The 20,015-nt window shown below is 36.5% G+C and overlaps 1 protein-coding gene across 9 annotated transcripts in view; it reads right to left on the reverse strand.

The window, feature by feature from the left end:
- Positions 1-3,240: 3,240 nt before the first annotated feature.
- The window catches only part of PLD5 (phospholipase D family member 5), a 105,268-nt gene continuing 88,493 nt past the window's right edge, over positions 3,241-20,015 (reverse strand). For 8 of the 9 annotated variants that reach the window (XM_039366441.1, XM_039366440.1, XM_039366435.1 and 5 more), the window contains exons 6-10: positions 18,687-18,884; positions 16,542-16,681; positions 15,035-15,200; positions 13,144-13,258; positions 3,241-10,021 (exon numbers count right to left, since the gene is read on the reverse strand). In XM_039366441.1, coding sequence (XP_039222375.1) covers positions 9,789-10,021; positions 13,144-13,258; positions 15,035-15,200; positions 16,542-16,681; positions 18,687-18,884 — 852 coding nt within the window. In that variant the 3' untranslated portion in view covers positions 3,241-9,788. The remainder of the gene's footprint in view (positions 10,022-13,143; positions 13,259-15,034; positions 15,201-16,541; positions 16,682-18,686; positions 18,885-20,015) is intronic. The other variant, XM_039366436.1, reaches the window with a different exon arrangement.

The following is a 20,015-nucleotide window of genomic DNA, read 5'->3' on the forward strand; positions in this document are numbered from 1 at the left end:
AGTGGGGCTTTGCATGCAAGCACCCTCTATTCGTACTCAGAGCTCCGTTCATGTGACTGGAGGGCTCAGATGCGTGCTGTTTGCACGAATGGAGCTGTGCACCTGTGCACCTGCCACTTACACATTCTCCCTCCCAGCGCCGGGCCAGGCCTTCAAGTTGGTAATGTTGGGGACCGCTGTTCTAGTCCAGCCCCCCCCCCCTGCTCAGGCATTATACCATTTCAGACAAATCTCATGGCCCATAACCCAAGGTTTTTACCTAGAAAATAAGAAGTGACAAGAATGTGTGTTGCGTGCATGGCTGTGTTGAGCCCAGTGGATTTACAGTAATCCTTTTCACCAGAACATCTCTTTGTTCCTGTTTTAATAACTAATTGTTGAGGATAACTAACCAACCATAATGTATTTTTAAACATCTCATTTTATATAAGTGCCTAGCCCTAAGTAAATGCATTTAATCTCAAACCAGCAGAAACAATTCTATGTTTTTTTCAACAGTCATATGATGCCATTATTGAAGTGAAATTAAAATGCAAAATTGCCTATTCAAAATGACTTTTTTTCCCTTTTGTTCTACATTCTTCTATCAAGAACTGCTGAAATAGCAAAAAGTGCTAGTTGTATGCCATAGAGATAGCACCTAAGAGGGAGTCCCAAGCATGCTGTACAGTCCAAGGTCTAAAACAATGTTCTGTAGTTGTTCCATTGGCTCAGGAAAGAATGCCTTGCTTATGGTCTGGGAGTCAGCCTGTCACTGGAAGTTCAAACAAGTGAGCAGAAAAGAAGAAAGTGACAGATTTATCTAATGCTACTGCATTTGATCTTGAAAAGATTAAAGCTGCTGTTCTATTCACACTTACTTCAAAATAGATTTCACTGAGCTGGGCTGACTTTTCTGCAAACTTGTGCAATAAGATAGCACTATACAGTATGATGACAAAGACAGTCCCTTATTTCCTTCATGCTTTTGCATCAATCATCTTGGGGCTTATGAATACAGGTAAACATGACTTGAAAAGACAATTATATCACTCTTATGGGTTAATCGCTTGAAACACTTTTACCAGAGGGAGTTATTTTTTACAAAAAAGAAAGAAAGAAAGAAAGAAAGAAAGAAAGAAGGAAGGAAGGAAGGAAGGAAGGAAGGAAGGAAGGAAGGAAGGAAGGAAGGAAGGAAGGAAGGAAGGAAAGAAGGAAGGAAGGAAGGAAGGAAGGAAGGAAGGAAGGAAGGAAGGAAGGAAGGAAGGAAGGAGAAGCTCCATCCTTTTGATGGCAATTAAGAATAAAGACCAAAGGAAGCCAAATAATGGTGAATTCTGTAGAAACATGCAGTAAATGGTATTAATTAAAATCCAGCTGCATGGAGTGGGTGATTAAAATATCTCAGCTATCTTTTTAGAGAAAATTGTAAAAGTACAATTCGAAGGAATACTTTTCAAAAGCTCAATAAAAAACATAAACCAATTGCAATTTTTTCCATAATTTCATTCTCCTTCTACTGGCTTTCCATATTTCCCTTATGAGATTTATTTCTCCAGATTCTCCATATGAGCAGGTGTGGATGTGTTTATTACCTCCATTTTGGATAAAATTTTGTTGGAGGTCCTCAGCTGAATTTTTTTATTAATGGGAAAGAAGGCCACAAAGAAGTTTGTGATCTGCATGATTTTGTTGAATGGTATTGCTAAGCATTGGCTGTACAGGTGAAATTACTAGGAGTTGAAGTTCACTTTTGCTTCAATATCACAGAGGTAACAGATCAGAAATAAAACTTTAAGTTCAATGATTTGTAAAAGATGGGAACCATTCTTGCTCATAATTTCTTACAATTATACCTAACAAAAATAATTCTGGCTTAAAATCTACATGTTTTTTTTTTATCATTTTCTCTCTCGTGACCAAAATCTTTTGGCTTTAGGGCATGTCCACCAAAGATGATAGTATGTGCCTGGTTTTTGTCTATATTTCCAACAATTGCTAACATATTTTTGAATGTTTTTGCTAACCTCATAGGTGTTAAGTGCCATCTGTAAAACATTTTATATAGGTTTTCTTTGTAAGCCACCGCCTTTGTTATTTTAGAGTTTTTTTCCCCAAAGGCTTTGCCAGTTTTCTAATTCTGTTATGATGAAAGTTTTTTGCCCATATTATCATTGTTTCTTTAACTTTAACTTAACATTCTTCCTCTTCCATCTTTAAACATATACTTATGCAGTTTCTTAATCAATTTTTCATCTGATGTCAATAGTAACTGGTCAAATTCTGTCTGTTCTTTATAAAATCCAGATGCTTTAGCATCTTTTTCATATTTTGCTTGAATGTGCAGGTGTGGCCACCATGGTAAATCAATGTCTTGTTCTTCTAGTTCTTGTCTAGATTTTACTTTCCCTTCAATATTCAAAATGTCTTTATAAGTCACGATTTTCTCTTAATTAATTAGGATGGTGAACAAACATTTCCATTGTTGAAAGCCATCCAGATATTTTCATGTAAATTTTCACTTTTACCTTTTCCCATTCTAGAAGAAGTGTGTTTCTTATATAGTGGTTTTGAAAGTATCTACCGTAAATGCCGGCGTATAAGACAACTTCCGCGAGCGCTGAAATTGGCGCCAAAGATGGGGGTCGTCTTATACGCTGAGTTGTCTTATACGCCGGAAATACTGGTAGTTTCCGGCATATAAGACGATGTTCTAGGAATGCGGCCCGGCTATAAAGACGGGGATCGTCTTATATGCCGGGTCACCTAATACGGCGGCATATACGGTATGTATTTTATTCTTCCCATACCATAGGAAGGCACGCCATCCAACTTGTAGGTCATGCAAGATCGGAACAATTCTTTTCATTCACTGGATTTTTTTTTCATGAACACTTCATTTACAGAAAATAAAATTAATGCATGATACCAATATTAGGAAGATGCATAGAACAGCTACAAGTCATTTAAAAATATAATCAAATTCACCACTGTGAAGAAGCCTCAGGAGTGCAACGAATATGCAGCACCAACAAAATTTCTCATGTAAGTCATTTGTACTTCTGACAAAAAAAGATATATAAATCAGTAACAAAAATAACTCTTCCCTCAGTTTTATTCCCCCCCCCCAGTGTTCTAATCCTTGCTTCTTTATTTTATAGTGCAAAACATGATGTCTTTTAACAGTAGCTCTACATAGTTTCTGATAAGATTCAGTTGTACCACTGCAAGATGTTGGCAATGACAGAAAGGGCATTGAGATATAGTGAAACATGTTGCTTTTATTTCTGTGAAATAAAAAGTTAATCGGCTTAGCCTGAAAATTTGCACCGAAAAATAAAACGGATCAAACATGCTATGTGAAATACATTCTGTGCAATATCAGGAATTTTTATATAACAAAGTTATGAGAAAAACTAATAACAATTACATTAAAAAGTAATATTTGCACAGCTTTAAATTAATGCATTATACAATCATTTCATTAGTGTTATATAATTGACAATTTGGTATACACTATAAGTATAACTTATAATTAGCATTATAAATATAACATGAAGTTTCTTTCAAACATGAATTCTAATTTTCTGGTGACTTAAAGTAATGATTTTTAAATATGAAATATGATAAAAAGAGATTTCTATATCAATCCATCCCTTTGGTATTCCCATTTAGGTTCAAACAAATGATCAAGTATTTTATCTTTGGTTACATTTAGTAACACTGTAAATCAGTTTTCCACATGTGATTTGCCCCAGACAAGTTGAATTATCCCTCTCTTCACTCCTAACCCATTTGGATTGTGCTGGAGATTTATTTATTTATTTACCCAATTTATTGGCTGCCCATCTTACTACAAGTTACTCTAGGGGGCTTAACAATATTAAATGAGATGGTAGGAGTTCTCAAAGACACTTGGAGAGCTCCAAAATAGGGAATGCTGCTCTAAACAATGGCCCACTTCACAGTCAGGCATTGCTCCTAAGGCTGCTGTTCAGTGACAGAAAAGCCAAATTAATGGTCAACCTAAACAATAGTTTGGATCCTACAGAATGTCTTTAAATGCTTAATATTTTCAAGAGTTCCTCACCATAAAAAGCCTACCTTGGTTTGGGATTACGTTTTTGCAACATAATGAAATAAAATAATTTTAGCAAATGTTCTAGTATGTATTTCTGTTTCATGCTTATCATATTGTTTAACACATACTGTTTATAATGCCAAGTACAATAGCCATCACGCCTTGCATGTCCTCAAATATATAGTTCCAGGATAGATTTGAACTACAATTCAGGGTCCTAACAAGACCAGCCTTGCATAATCTGAATCCTAATATATTTGCAGGGCACTAACTTGGAGAATGCTGGCTTTATACATTTCCTTTTAAAAAAAACAAAATGGACTTCCACCAGCATATCTAAAAAAAAATTGCACTATATTTGGGGCTATTTTAAAAATCCCATATTTTTATAATTACCCTTATGATTCTGCCAACACTAATTTATTCAAAGCCCTATTGAATTATGCAAGTGTTGTCCAGGATTTGCTAAGGCCTCTAACTCCATATGTACGTGGAGTAACAAACACATACTGATTACTGACTCATGTATAAGCAAGCCCGCTATCTGCTGAAATGGGCTTCCTATTACATTGTTTCCCATCTGTCTCTAATGTCTTGTGACATCTAGATGTTGCAATGGATTGAAGTTAACTACTGTAATTATACTTAACATCACATATTGCTCAGTTGCTTGTATTTTATGCAGACAACAGCAATTATGGAATCATGCAGTATATACTTGTTTTAAAAAACTGAGTATAAAACATTGAATATTGTTGTAATAAAGCAGTTACAATGCATAGGCATTCATCAAAGTCATATCATAAAACTGAATTATATAAGCATGCAGCAATTGCCTTGTGTTCAGCCTTTGGAAATTAAAGCGCATTGCTCTAATATAAGGTAGACATAGTTTGTAGCAACTTGTTTTTTGCAAATTACATTTCCCACAGGTGCACTAGAAAACACAAGACCATAGCAGGTCTAAGCAATGCAAGGAACTCTTGTTTGGGAAATTGGTAAGGCTTATCTCAAGTAACTAAAGTATTGAAGTAGAACTGTCCTTTTCCTCTGATAAACAGTTCACATAAAAGGAATGTGAATCTAGGGATAAAGTATTTGGGTAAATTATTTATTTTCCATATTTTTCCCTCTGTGTGAGAATTCCTGTAACACTCTAGACCAGAGGTGTAAAACTCGCAATGTCACATGACGTGTCGCAATGTATCACAACTTTTTTTCTATTGCCGGCAATGGGGTGGGCGCAGTTTCTCCATGACGCATCCAGCCCGCAGGCTGGCAGTTTGACACTCCTGATGGCTCATGATCCTTCAACCTTGGTTACAAATAGCCATGTGATTTTTAAAAAATTTAGACTTCTCTACTCTTTGACAACAGAAGGTATCACACAAACATATGGCTCTATTCCTGCCACTTCTAAATTCTGTTTCTATTGTTTTCAAATAGTGATTCTGACCACTGCAAAAAGTGGATTTATTTGCCTCTAAAAAGATGGCATGAGGATTTCCTAAGTCTCCTGGGTTATAAAGTTCAAAGGCCTAAGCAAGGGGTCCCCAGGCATTATTTTCTAATTTAGCACCCCTTGAAAGCATGTTGATAGTGGAATCCATTATTTATTGGATAATAAAATGCAACATCCATATCAACCTGTTCTTTAAATCCCATGTTAATGTGATAATTATTCAACTATGAAAGGTATCTCTTGCTGAGGTAGGATTAATATTAAAAATTATAACAGTAAATAAATAAGCAAAAATGATCTAGATCAGGCATGTCAAACTCACAATGTCACGTGACGTCACACAAAATATCGGGACAGTTTGGTTATTGCTGGCAATGGGGTGGGTGTGGCTTCTGGATGACGCGTCCAGCCCGCAGGCCAGCAGTTTGACACTCCTGATCTAGATCATATCTGAAACCTCACAAACAATAATCTGCTTTACCAAAGCCATGTTGAGCTCCATCTGTCCCAACACCAGGACCCTTAGTTTGTTTTCTTGATGGAGATTCAGGAAGTCTTTCTGTATGAAACCAGTGACTGTTAATTGTGATTCGCAAGGCACTCTAATAACTCCACAACAGCTAAACACAGCAAATTTATCATCATTGTAGTTTAGTCATTGTTTTTTCTGAAGTTTTAGACAAACAATTTGCTTTGGTTTAACTCTGTCTTTGGATTTTTTAAAAAAGAATTTTGCATGAATTCAAAAATCAGAGTTTCAATGTGGTTGGCTAGTTTTTGGAGTGTTTGGCTGGGGGGGGTGTCAATGTATATCCATCCACGTACCCTCTGCATTATGAATTCTCTCAAACATAAGTATGCATTTATCCTCTTGTGCACTGTTGACTGCACAGAAGTGTTTAAAAAGAGCCATCTGATGGAAAATCTGAGGCTTCTGGAAAGTGCTAGACTAGATGACTTCCAAATTCCCTTCAGACCATATATTTCTGTGATGCAGCGGTGCATTCTGCTGCAAAGTTTTTGAAGTTGGTTTGATAGTTATGGCAGATTTTCTATAGCACTTCAAGTATCAAAGAATTATTTGCCGAGGAATTTGAATTTAGCATGGATGGCAGCTAGCAAGGAGACACTGTTTCTCACAAGTGTTATGTCTATCTTTCTTTCATACAGAGATCACAATCTTTTTTTTTTTTTTTTTGCAGGAATAGGAAGGGGATGCCACCAGCCCACAAGATGCATTTTCTTTTGGAGGATAAACACAGTGGTGGGATTCAACCAGTTCGCAACAGTTCGGCAGAACTGGTAGCTAATTTTTTGTTGCCCAGGCCTAGAATGGACTTCCGGAAGCAGCATCCACACAGAGAACCAGTTGTTCACATATTTGAATCCCACCACTGGATAAACATTTAAAGAACCTAACTCTTCCTTCCAATGATCAGTTAATGACAACAAAAAGTTAAGAGTTTTTCTGAATCTAGCTGTCCTCCCTGACTTCTGAAGCCTGAAAATCTCACATGCTATATCTGTATAATCCAAAGGTGCTTTGGATTCCAGATTTATGGAAAACATTGTTATACCAGATATGTAAATAAATAAATAAATTAGGCAGCCATGACAAACTTGCAAATCACAATGTTCTTGTAAATCATGATGTTCTGTGCAGGAAACAAAGCACATTTTCTGCATGAACACCTCTCTTGTTTCCATAAACTGTAAAAACTATGATTGAATTATATATTGTTACAGGCTTTTCTATAGGTAAATCACAGACTGAGGGGCCCTTGGCGCTCTCTGAGCTTGGTTGTTTTCTTGCAGATGATTCATTACCCAAACTAGGTAACATCATCAGTGCACTGATGATGTTACCTAGTTTGTATAATATGTCTGCAAGAAAACAGCCAACCTCATAGAGCGCCAAGGGCCGATCATTTCAACTTTGAGCTACAAATATTGTCCTCTATCAGAAATTATAAATTGCTAGAAGGAGTTCAGCATCATTAGAACACAAAAATTCTAGACTAAAATAATGGATGTGACAGACAAAAGGAGGAGAATATATCTGCAGTAAGTAAGCTGAGGAAATCAGTTTAAAAGAAAGCTTTACAGTGCAATTCTAGTCAGTTTACTTCTGACTGATATGAAGAGACTGTATGGATAGTCTTGAAGTTTTGGGGCTTCCGTTCATCTACTTCCAGCGTCATTGCAATCCTTATCATGTATCATATCAACTAGTTCTGAAAACTAGTGCCTTCACTTTCCATTTCAAACAAATCAAACTTTCCTGCTCAGCCAGAAGAAAGTAATTTAATTTATCGATGCTGAATACTTTGCCTTCAATATTGAGCAAGCTGAAATTTGGAAGCTTATATCTATAGCAAAAGAATATGCATGTGACTTCTGAAAATGGAACTGATGGGTTATTGACAAATGGCTACTTTAACAATTTATAGGCAATTGCCCAGAACTTGACATGAAAATACAGCTTCTGAGCAACTTTTCCAACCTATCACAACAGCCTGGCTGTTATAACTTAAAAACAACTTAAAAACAATTGTATACATATAAACATTGCTCTAGAACTACGGTATAAGGCTGCCATATTTTTCCTGGATTTTCACTTTGTAAGGGAAACTCATGGATTAATTTTAGTTTAGTAGAAATTTATTTTATAAATATTTTAAATGCTAATGATAGGCTTGCTGATACAGAGTGAGTAGTTTGAATGTGAAATATTACATTTGCCTACAAGAAATGCTTTTGTTATGTTAATCAGTCTGCTTCTCTTTCTCAAAATTTAAGAATTTAAAATTAAATTCACTTTATAATCAGAAATTCTACAGACTATCTTGTAAGCTTTAGAAATCTATGAGGATTTATGTTTATTTAATAAGTACTCAACTGACATTATTGTTATAGTTAGCTATTTTTTTAAAAAAAATAAATGAACAACACACAAAGTCATTTAGATGTTAGAAAAGTTAGTCTAAGAATATTTATCTGAAAAATGTTAAACTGGGAACAATTATTTCTGCATGAACAGTAAGGATAGACATCTTAAATAATAGAAGAACTCATCATATTTTTTAAAATAAAGCCCTTTTCTGCTAACACGGTATTCAACCATCAACTACCACCAAAATCATTAACTTTTAACTTTATTTTAAAATCTCTCAGTATCTTATCAGAAGGTTAAGTAAACCTCATATCACCATTCATTTGCATCACAATTGCTGACATCAAGAGGGTTTCCATGGTGTTCATCAGAATGATCCTGTCCTTCTGCAGGAGATCAGAGGTTGCTTAGTGAGTTATATGGGAAATGAGGAGGGACACGTGCGTGAATGCTCATCCTCCATTGTGGGCTGCCTGGAAAGGAAAAAAGGTGTGAATTGCCTCTAAATCCCTAGTGCAGTGGCTGGAGAATTCTTAAAGTTGCCGAGGTTGAGAAACACTACCCTAGTGGACTATGCCCCATTTCTTCACACAATAAATGTGAGCTTTAGACCTGCAGAAACGATTTTACACAGAGACAAACGTTTTTACTTCAATATGGCAGGTAACAAAGTTACATGCAACCTATTATTGTCTCATATTTTTTAAAAAAATTAAAATGTATTTTGTAGGGATTAAGGCATAATTTCATTTCCCCCCCCCCTCAGAAAATCAAAGTACATTAGTGTATGACCGGCAGAAGCTAATGGTTATAGTTGATTAGAACAATTCCCTTTACAATTTTGTTTTAGAGGTTCAAGTAACAACAGGTCATTTAAATATATCTGGGTTGGACATAGTATTAGAAATTCAGGTAGACAATCAGTATCTTAAACTGGGAATATGCTATTTATACAATAAAGGGTTTGTATGTACTTAAATTGTGGGACTGAGGGAAATCTGCACTTACTATCAAATCTTTTAAGAATTTTTTTCCATAATCAAACTTACTTTGTGTATACATTTTACTATATAGCAGAGAGAGGTAGAAATAACTTTTAAACTAAGAAATCGAGCATGCTTTTAAATATGAATATGTCCAAATAAATAGCAAGGCCGAAAAGACATTCATTGTCAGCAGTAACAAATCTAACATTTGTAAATAATACAGTATACAGAATATAGTTTAAAGAACATTTTATGTAAGTGTGCTTTTTTACTATAAATTTTTTTTATTTTTAAAAAAGTCTATTGTCCATAAATAAGAAAGTGCCAGTCAGCATCAGTCCTACTCTATTTTTCCCTTGGCTGTGATGCTGAACAGTAAAAGAGGCGTCAGTTCATATTGCTTATGGCAGACTTATTGGCTGCGGCTTTGCTGTGTTTGTAGATTAGGCAGTTTGAGATCTTTGCTGTTGAACTTTTAGCATAATGTGAATACCAATCCCTTTCAAACACAGCTTTAAGTTGTTTAATTATGCTGGTTTTGTTCCCCGTGTCTGCATGGTTGATGACAAGACCAGCTCCAGCATTCTGATTAAAATAGGTCCCAACCCAGTCAAAATTACCTATAAGGTAAATGAAAAGAAAATCAAAAATTATGTAACAATTGAAAAACATTTTTTTTCTTAATTAAACTTCAGGCTGAACACTTTTGATTGAATTTACTTTCTCCATGACAATCTCAGATTCATACTTAAATAGATTATGTCACATGCTAATTTTTTCAAATGTAACGCTTACTAATAAAACAAGATTGTATGTATGTATGTATGTATGTATGTATGTATGTATGAGCACCAGGGTAATAAAAACTGTAAAAGTTTTTAATAAATTAAAACTATAAAAGTTTTAAAAAAGCGCCAAGCTTTCGCCGTCACCTGCCGGCATCCTCAGGGCTGGCGCGCCAGAGAATGAGAAGGTCTTTTATAGGCGTGTCGAGATTTGCGCCCGGCTCCTTGATCTTGTTATCGGGCCTAATTGGTTCAGCCGTGTGTAATTAACCTGTACTTCTTTTCTCTTTTTGGTTGCATTTTTATCCTCATCCATCTCCAATTCTCCCAACTCCGGATTAGCTAGACGGCAATTCCGGTTATTCCGGTTGCCTTTATGTTCTGACCTCCCCTCAGGCTCAGGTGGTAATGCACATTCCACATTCCTTTCTCCACCACATCCTGTCCGGTTGTTACTTTTAGAATCGCATTCATTTCCGGTCTCAATACTTTCGTTTTTAATGTGTCCGTCATCCTGATGATCTCGTAAGTTGCTACGGGTCTGGTGCAGCGTGGGGGGGTATTCCGCAAGGTGGAGGGATCGTCCCTTATTCGTTGTCATGCCCAGCTGTCTTGCGCGCGTCCTACTCCGAGTATTCAGTCCAGGGGGTGTGTGCACAGCAATCAAGCCGCGTCCCTCCTGGTTGCAGCGCTCTTCCTCAGTTCTCCCCTTTTTTACGCTGTTCAAAGCATTCGCGTGTGTTCCATGGGAGTCTTCAGGATCGTCAGGTAGGGGGTATGACGGCTCAATCTCCCGCACCCTGCCGCTCTCCGATCTTCCCTCCTCCTCTATAACGGTGTGCGAGGGTTCATCGTCAACCGCCTCCCGTGGTTTGTCCTCATTGGAGCTGATCGTTCCGGCTGCATGAGGGGGTCTTCTCCTCCTTTCCGGACCAACCGTGATGTTTCTTTTGATGTGTAGGCAGGCCGTTGCGTTTAGCAATTCACCCACACTTCCACCTGCCGTATCTTCCCTCGTCTCCTCTTTGCTGCCAGGGGTCCGGACCTTGGTTCTTATCACCCCCCTAATCCTCTGGGATTGCAGCAGTCTCATGGGGGTGGTCGAGGTATCTTGCGATTGCTTTTCTTCCTCTGAATTGCACATGGTTTGTTGGGCAGTTCGGGTGCTGCCCAAGTTGTTGTTGGGCCATCGGGGGTGTTGCCGCTGATTATTGGCACTCCATGATCTTAAGGCCAAATAGGACGGACATAGGTCAATATGCCTGTTAATGGACCTATGTCCGTCCTATTTGGCCGTAAGATCATGGAGTGCCAATAATCAGCGGCAACACCCCCGATGGCCCAACAACAACTTGGGCAGCACCCGAACTGCCCAACAAACCATGTGCAATTCAGAGGAAGAAAAGCAATCGCGAGATACCTCGACCACCCCCATGAGACTGCTGCAATCCCAGAGGATTAGGGGGGTGATAAGAACCAAGGTCCGGACCCCTGGCAGCAAAGAGGAGACGAGGGAAGATACGGCAGGTGGAAGTGTGGGTGAATTGCTAAACGCAACGGCCTGCCTACACATCAAAAGAAACATCACGGTTGGTCCGGAAAGGAGGAGAAGACCCCCTCATGCAGCCGGAACGATCAGCTCCAATGAGGACAAACCACGGGAGGCGGTTGACGATGAACCCTCGCACACCGTTATAGAGGAGGAGGGAAGATCGGAGAGCGGCAGGGTGCGGGAGATTGAGCCGTCATACCCCCTACCTGACGATCCTGAAGACTCCCATGGAACACACGCGAATGCTTTGAACAGCGTAAAAAAGGGGAGAACTGAGGAAGAGCGCTGCAACCAGGAGGGACGCGGCTTGATTGCTGTGCACACACCCCCTGGACTGAGTACTCGGAGTAGGACGCGCGCAAGACAGCTGGGCATGACAACGAATAAGGGACGATCCCTCCACCTTGCGGAATACCCCCCCACGCTGCACCGGACCCGTAGCAACTTACGAGATCATCAGGATGACGGACACATTAAAAACGAAAGTATTGAGACCGGAAATGAATGCGATTCTAAAAGTAACAACCGGACAGGATATGGTGGAGAAAGGAATGTGGAATGTGCATTACCACCTGAGCCTGAGGGGAGGTCAGAACATAAAGGCAACCGGAATAACCGGAATTGCCGTCTAGCTAATCCAGAGTTGGGAGAATTGGAGATGGATGAGGATAAAAATGCAATCAAAAAGAGAAAAGAAGTACAGGTTAATTACACACGGCTGAACCAATTAGGCCCGATAACAAGATCAAGGAGCCGGGCGCAAATCTCGACACGCCTATAAAAGACCTTCTCATTCTCTGGCGCGCCAGCCCTGAGGATGCCGGCAGGTGACGGCGAAAGCTTGGCGCTTTTTTAAAACTTTTATAGTTTTAATTTATTAAAAGCTTTTACAGTTTTTATTACCCTGGTGCTCATTTTATATTTTCACCATATATATATATATATATATATATATATATATATATATATATATATATATATATATATATATATATATATGTTTTCTGAGGTTTTCGCGGGTGTTTGTATGTAGGTCTTTGGTTGTTCAGATTTTCTCCCATGTAAAATTGGAAGTGTCTTGGCGATGTTTTGACGAAGTCCCAATCGTCATCTTCAGGCTGGTGTTTTCAGCTTCTTGCTGAAAACACCAGCCTGAAGATGACGAATGTGACTGCGTCGAAACGTCGCCAAGACACTTCCAATTTTACGCGGGAGAAAACCCGAACAACCAAAGACCTATATACAAATACCCGCAAAAACCTCAGAAAACAAATATATATATATTATATAAATTAGGTTTTTATTGTTCAGATGCTTTATACTTAAATCAGTTATTCTAGATTCAAAGCTACAAACAGTATATAAATAATCAGACTCGAACTTGCTCATTCAATTCTTTACTTACCAATATAAGCAGCTCTATCAGTCACCACATATTTATTGCGATTTAGCTTGAGAAGAGAAGAGTTTTTTGGCTCCTTAATAAAGCATGCACCTTCTGATTCAAGATCAAAGAATTTCTGTATTAAATGAGAAAAACTCACTTAGAGATAGCTAGTCCCCATATTGCTGAAGGAACTTTAAATTTAAAAATGGCGATCTATCAAATTTGGAAAAGTGAAAATAAAATCTATAAAAATATTATAAAATAACCTAAATTTAAAGAGGTTTTGATTGTATTTTGCAAAATTTCCACATTAATAGAAAAGTTGCTTTTCAAAAGTTTGATACTTTATTGCTAGTTGTGATTATGTAAACAGTAGGTAATTCATAAAAACAGTAAGTAGCATGTCCTCAAACTGATACCCTAATTCCCCACTATTACTTTGATACAGCCTAAAATAAGAAACTGGAAGATTTTCAGTTATTTACCGTTTATTGTTATTATTAGTAAGGTTCTACATTTAGGCAAGAAAAACCAAATGCACAAGTATAGTATAGGTGGTATCTTGCTCAATAATAACTGTGAGAGGGATCTTGGAGTCCTAGTGGACAATCACTTAAATATGAGCTAGCAGTGTGCTGCAACTGCCAAAAAAGCCAATACAGTGCTAGGCTGCATTAACAGAGGGATAGAATCAAGATCACGTGAAGTATTAATACCACTTTACAATGCCTTGGTAAGACCACACTTGGAATACTGCATCCAGTTTTGGTCACCACGATGTAAAAAATATGTTGAGACTCTAAGAAAGAGTACAAAGAAGAGCAACAAAGATGATTAGGGGATTGGAGGCTAAAATATATAAGGAACGGCTGCTGGAATTGGGTATGTCTAGTTTAATGTAGAGAAGGACTACGGGTGACATGATAGTAGTATCCCAATATCTCAGGGGCTGCCACAAAGAAAAGGGAGTGAAGCTATTCTCCAAAGCACCTGAACGCAGGACAAGAAGCAACAGATGGAAACTAATCAAGGAGAGAAGCAATCTAGAATTAAGGAGAAACTTCCTGACAGTTAGAACAATTAATCAGTGGAACAACCTGCCTCCAGAAGCTGTGAATACTCCAACACTAGACGTTTTTAAGAAGAGACTGGACAGCCATTTATCTGTAATGGTATATGGTTTCTTGCCTGAGCAGGGGGTTGGATTAGATGACTTCCAAGGTCCCTTCCAACTATTATATTATTATTATTATTATTATTATTATTATTATTATTATTATTATTATTATTATTATTATTATGGATTAGAGAAGTAAGCAATTTCAACAAATATTTTTCCTAAATTACATTAAAAATCTAACCCAGTTTGTCTGAGACTGGACATAACTATAGTTTATAGTTTAAATTAATTTAAAAAGAATCAAAGCTTTCCTGTTTAAAATTAAAGAGAAAGCTGTACTGTACTCAAGGGGGGGAAATTACAATAGTTCTTTTTAGGACTTTGCTATAAGAGAAGAGGAATCATATTACTGAACAATACATTTGAACAACTCTTTGAATTTTAGGTGAAGAGAAAACAACATTCCGAGAAGTCTTCTCCACTCACATTATGAAGAAAATTATGAAAGATTCATAGAATCAAAGAATCAATATATACCAAAACCGCAACCATGCTTAACTGGCAAGAGGAGAACCAAACACAATTTGAGCAGAGAATGGGCAGTAAGAACGATAAGGAAACTTGAAATAATGACCCTAGCTTTCCATTATTAAGAGGAAAGAAGACCATGTTTTATTTTGCTGTGGATTTGCATTGGAATTCATATGACTGAGATTCAAAGTGATTGCTGAAGAAATGTACTAGAATATTGTTTTAGCTATGTAAACAAACAACAGGAGGAATACTTACAACTTTTAAACTACAGTTAGAAACGTCAGTGCAAATTGCTTTAAGAGATGAAATAAAGTTAAAAGTGAGGGGATTTGTTTCTTTGGAGAAACTTATAAGGAGTCGCACTTTAATATTACGCAGAATCAGTGCTTCTCTGATTTTTCCATCCAAAAAAGGCCAGTACCTATTAAAAAAAGCAAATAACCTATGTTATTCATTTTTTTAATGAAAAGCCAGGATTTGTGATGTAAAAACAAAAACAAAACTCTAACCAAGGAATTCTGAAGTACTATGACTCTCATACAATTTCGCACATTGAAATTCCTGAAAGCCAAGAAATAGGTAGCTCTTATCTTATGTAGGACTTTCATCAGGTCAAACTATATGGCTAGACCAGGGATCTTCAAATTTGGCCTTTTATGACTAGTGGACTTCAACTCCCAGAATTCCTCAGCCAGGCAGTAGAGTTAGGAAGGTAATAATGATCCAGGTCTGTAAGTATTGCGTTAGTTAAAATAGAAGTGTTATAGGATAACTTTCTGTGATCAGTGTGGCAATATGATATGGTATTTTTTATCTTTTTTCAGTCACAATTTTGAATAGTATTAGTCAACGGGTCAAGCCCAACAGCATCTTATCAAATTTATTAGGACTTTTAGAATTGAGGGTTGTGGTGTAGTTTCTTTCCTTTTTCCTGCATTGAAAAAAATAGAACTTCTCGTGGTTATACTGACTTGGGGATATGGGGGCAGGTTAGATTGTTTTTTTCCTTAGGATTTTATGTGTACATAAGAAAACAGTGATCCTGCTAGAAGTCACTTCTAATTGACAGGTTATATTAAGAAATCAAGTTATATATTTTCCCATTGAAAACATAATGTGTGATAACTAATCTGAATAAAGGATGTATTAAAAATAAACATGACGTTGGAAAATTAGGAAATAAACTACATTTTTGATAGTACACAATTTATTGCTTAACAAAATAATGAAATATACTAGCTATAAAACTGCAAAGAAAGAAAATGCATTTGCAGGATTAGTGGCTGAATTTCAGACATGCTCGACAAAATCTGCAAAATCTTTAAACCTATCTTTGCAGGTTTTCTTCCTTTCAGTTTTGGTGGGACTTACACCCTCCACAGTTTCCAGCCAACAAGTACCATAGGAATTCTGGAAACAGAGGTCCAAGTACTATTTGAATATATTGTTTATTTGTTAGATTTATATCTTGTATTTCCCCTAGGAATTCCAGGGAATACATAAGGAGATGTTCTTTCATTCTATTCTTGCAAAAAACTGTGAAATAGGTAGCTGGCCTAAAGTTATCCAGTGAATTTGAATGCTTGAGGGAAGGTTTGAAATTGGTTCTCCTCTATCTTAGTTCTAACATTTTAATTGCTCTACAACATAAGCTTCTGAATGTGCTAAACTGGAAAAGAGAGTTTTTACCAAATGCTGTTCTCAGAAAATATATTTATATTAATATAACAATACATAATGAATATTTCTGGTGTCTACTCACCTTGTCTCATTTATTATATTAACAATAGGCAGATAGTCCATAACAGCTATGTATATAAAGTGTTCAGCATTATCTACCACACTATAGATTGCATCAGTATCCAGAATTCTGTCTTTAGGGCATAGGAGCTTTGGAGAATTCTGTGGAGAGAAGTTTAAAAACATATTTAAAAATATAGTAGATATTTCAGTTTTTTGTGCAGAATTATAAAACCATTGTACTTATACCTGTAACAAGATGGCTTGTATAACTTTTAATATTTTGATAGTGTTTATCATGATGTCTTATCAATACATTTTTATGTTACAGTATATGCTATATATTTCTATTCTGAAAAGCAGAATATAATAGTTATCTCTGATTCTCTAATAAAGGTATTATTTGAATTCATAACTATTCTGTGTTAAAAAAAATAATGCAGAAGTTATTTAAATCATGCAGTTGCAAAATCCATCATTAGCGCTAATGGAGTCTTGAATATAATTAAAAATATATGTTTGCAACTACAAAATTTATAATTTTCTGTGGATAGATTGGGGATACTCCAGAGCAAATGCTGGAGGGGCTGGAGTAAAAAAAAAAGTGAAGAGAATTCCATTTGTGTGACCAGAAGGGTTCTTGTGTTATATATTTCATTTCTAATTCAAATCAAAAGATTCTAGGCAGTTCACATTAGAATAAAATAAAAATAAATAAAAACATTTTAAAAAATTTAAAAAAGACTTCAGCAATATCATTAGCCAAAAATATTTAATGGTATGGTATAAGGCAAAAAAGATAACTTTCTATTAATTATGCTTTATATATGGTGCAAAATTTATTATGTTGCAGCTCCCGCCCTCTGGAACATTCTCTCCAGAGATTCACCTAGCTCCCACCTGTATAACATTTAGGAAATTCCAGGCCTTGGGATAAGGCATTATGGAGCATTATAATTATACACATGAGTTTGCATAGAGAGAAATACTTTAAATTCATCCTTCCCTTTTAAAGAAGGGAAGAAATTTCAAATCAACAATGATCTTAGGTGTCAAATACTTCTATGGCTTTTGTCCTTGAGCAATGACGTAACTGAACAAGTGCTATCAGTGGAGGTAGAAACATTATGTATCGATGTTCATCAGGGCAGCTTTCAGAATCTCAGTACATTCCTAGATATGTGTCGGACCCGAGTTAAAAATTTGGAAGGATTCACTTGTGCCTTGGCTAAGCTGAAATAGAATCTTTCCTTTCAACTGCTTGCTATCTTCAATAAATTTATGGGAATTTTCTATTTATTCCCTTTGTTATTGAGCTAACGGTATCACACAATAGTATCCACATCTTCTCCTTCTTCTGTATGGCCAATATTAGGATTATAAGATAAAATACTATTGAGAAAATTACACTGCTAGGCTGCAGCCAAGAAAGATTGTTTTGCAAAAGAAGGATTTAGCGGTTGTTTTTATTTTGACTAAAATACGATTGATTAGTGACTTGAATAGCCTGATCAATGTAACAGTACCTTGGCTTCTAAATCTTCTAATTTAACTATCTATTGCTGTAAGGAAAGAAATGTTTTAAAGGCAAGGAAAGAGGAAGGAGCAGGAGAAAGATGTATTATTCAATTATCATTACAAATACAATTATCAGTAACAGCTGTGTTTGATTTGGTTAATGTCTTTTTTGCTAGAACAAAGATCACAATTTTCTTCCTCTTGTCATGGGCCCAAAAGATTTCGTAGGAGGGCTGCTGGATTACCACAAGACAGTTCCTAACATTGCTTTACTAATAAGACTTATCTTAGGCACATCTTCTTCATTAAATTCATTTTTATTCCTTATTTCTGCCAGATTTTTTTCTGAGCGAAAGGAAATCACTGAAGAGTAGATTCTGAGGACATCCCATGTCATGTACCAACAAACTTCTTTCTCACACATAAAGACGCAAGTCTTAACTACAGGAATTTGTTGTTTGCTGCTAACCATGTTTTCATCTTAATGTCATCTAAGAGGGAGATATGTAGTTAAGAAGTTTGATACATAAATAAAATTTATTGCAGTATTGGATTTGCAGATATTGAGTATGTTAGGGATATGATTTTCTGGGGAAGCAACTCAAGTAGCAGCTTAAACTTATCTAAAAACAAGAACAAAAATACTCACTGAGACAAAGACTTCTGACTTGGTTTCATTCAACTTAAGAGGCAGTTTATTTTTAGTGCCATACACGGCATACAGTCTTTTAGACCAAGTGGGTGGAACTTTGCTCTTGGATTTCAAGGAGCAGTACAAGGCAAATATCCTTTGTAAATCTAAAACCAGGCAACTGCAGTTGTATAAGATGGTACCAAGCTCCTTCATCTGTGAAATCAAGTATGTATTACTAGGTACATTGTCTATTATAAGAGCTCCAATTGACAGGTTGATGCAATTATTAGATGTTCTTTTGCTGCAAATGTTGATATATATATATATATATATATATATATATATATATATATATATATATATATATATATATGTATATATATATATCAGCACATGCCTATTCTATATTTTAATTTAAATTGTTGCATAATAAGCATAGATACAGTGAATACACAATATAAATATTAAATGATTGCACAACACTTTTCCATTACAATTACTTGAAAATTATTCATTTACAAAAATTTTCTTGGTTCACATCTGCAAGTCAACATAGTATACTATGTTTCTAGCATCAACTTCATTCATTCTGTATCAAACATGATGCCCTGCACATACTGCACATGTGTTCCATTAACTCCTATAAATCTCAGGTAGCATGTCAAACCTACAAGAAAGGCTTCTCTTAGTGCCAGAGGAAAAACAATGCATGATAGTCCTAAAGCTTAGATTCTGATCCCTCCAGGCGGGACAAGATGATTGGGAAAGAGCTAAGCAAAATATGAGTACAATGCATCATCTCAAGGGTGCTTTGAAGTTTGAAATTATGCACTACTGCTTTCAATATTAAATAAATATGCAAAAATGACTACAATTTATGCCTCCAGAAGCTGAATATATTAATTAGGCTAATTTTAATTCACATATTGAATTATATCTGATAACTATTATTTTTTACAACTATGAAAAAGTAGCTAAATTTCATAACATATGGAAGTATTTGTCGTATCTTATGCAGGCTCTTTAGAAACATGAGCTTATCCCTCTTATGAAACAACAGCAGTAATCTGTTCTTTTAGAGTCAAAACTATATTTTTACTGTTCATCTATAGCAGGGGTGGGCAATTAATTTTCCCAAGGGGCCACATGAAAAACTGGAACTATTGTGGAGGACTGCTGATATAGACACCTCACCCCTGCCGCCAAGACCATGCCAATGCTGCCCCACCCTCCCCACTGCTGATGATGCTCCAGACCTCAACACCACGGATACCGGACACTGCAAGTTGGACTGGATGGCCTGCAGGCCAGCTGTGGCCTGCGGACCATGAAATGCCCAGGTCC

Source organism: Crotalus tigris, unplaced genomic scaffold (assembly GCF_016545835.1).
Source record: "Crotalus tigris isolate CLP2741 ecotype Arizona unplaced genomic scaffold, ASM1654583v1 scf7180000020324.788712, whole genome shotgun sequence".
NCBI lineage: Eukaryota > Metazoa > Chordata > Lepidosauria > Squamata > Viperidae > Crotalus > Crotalus tigris.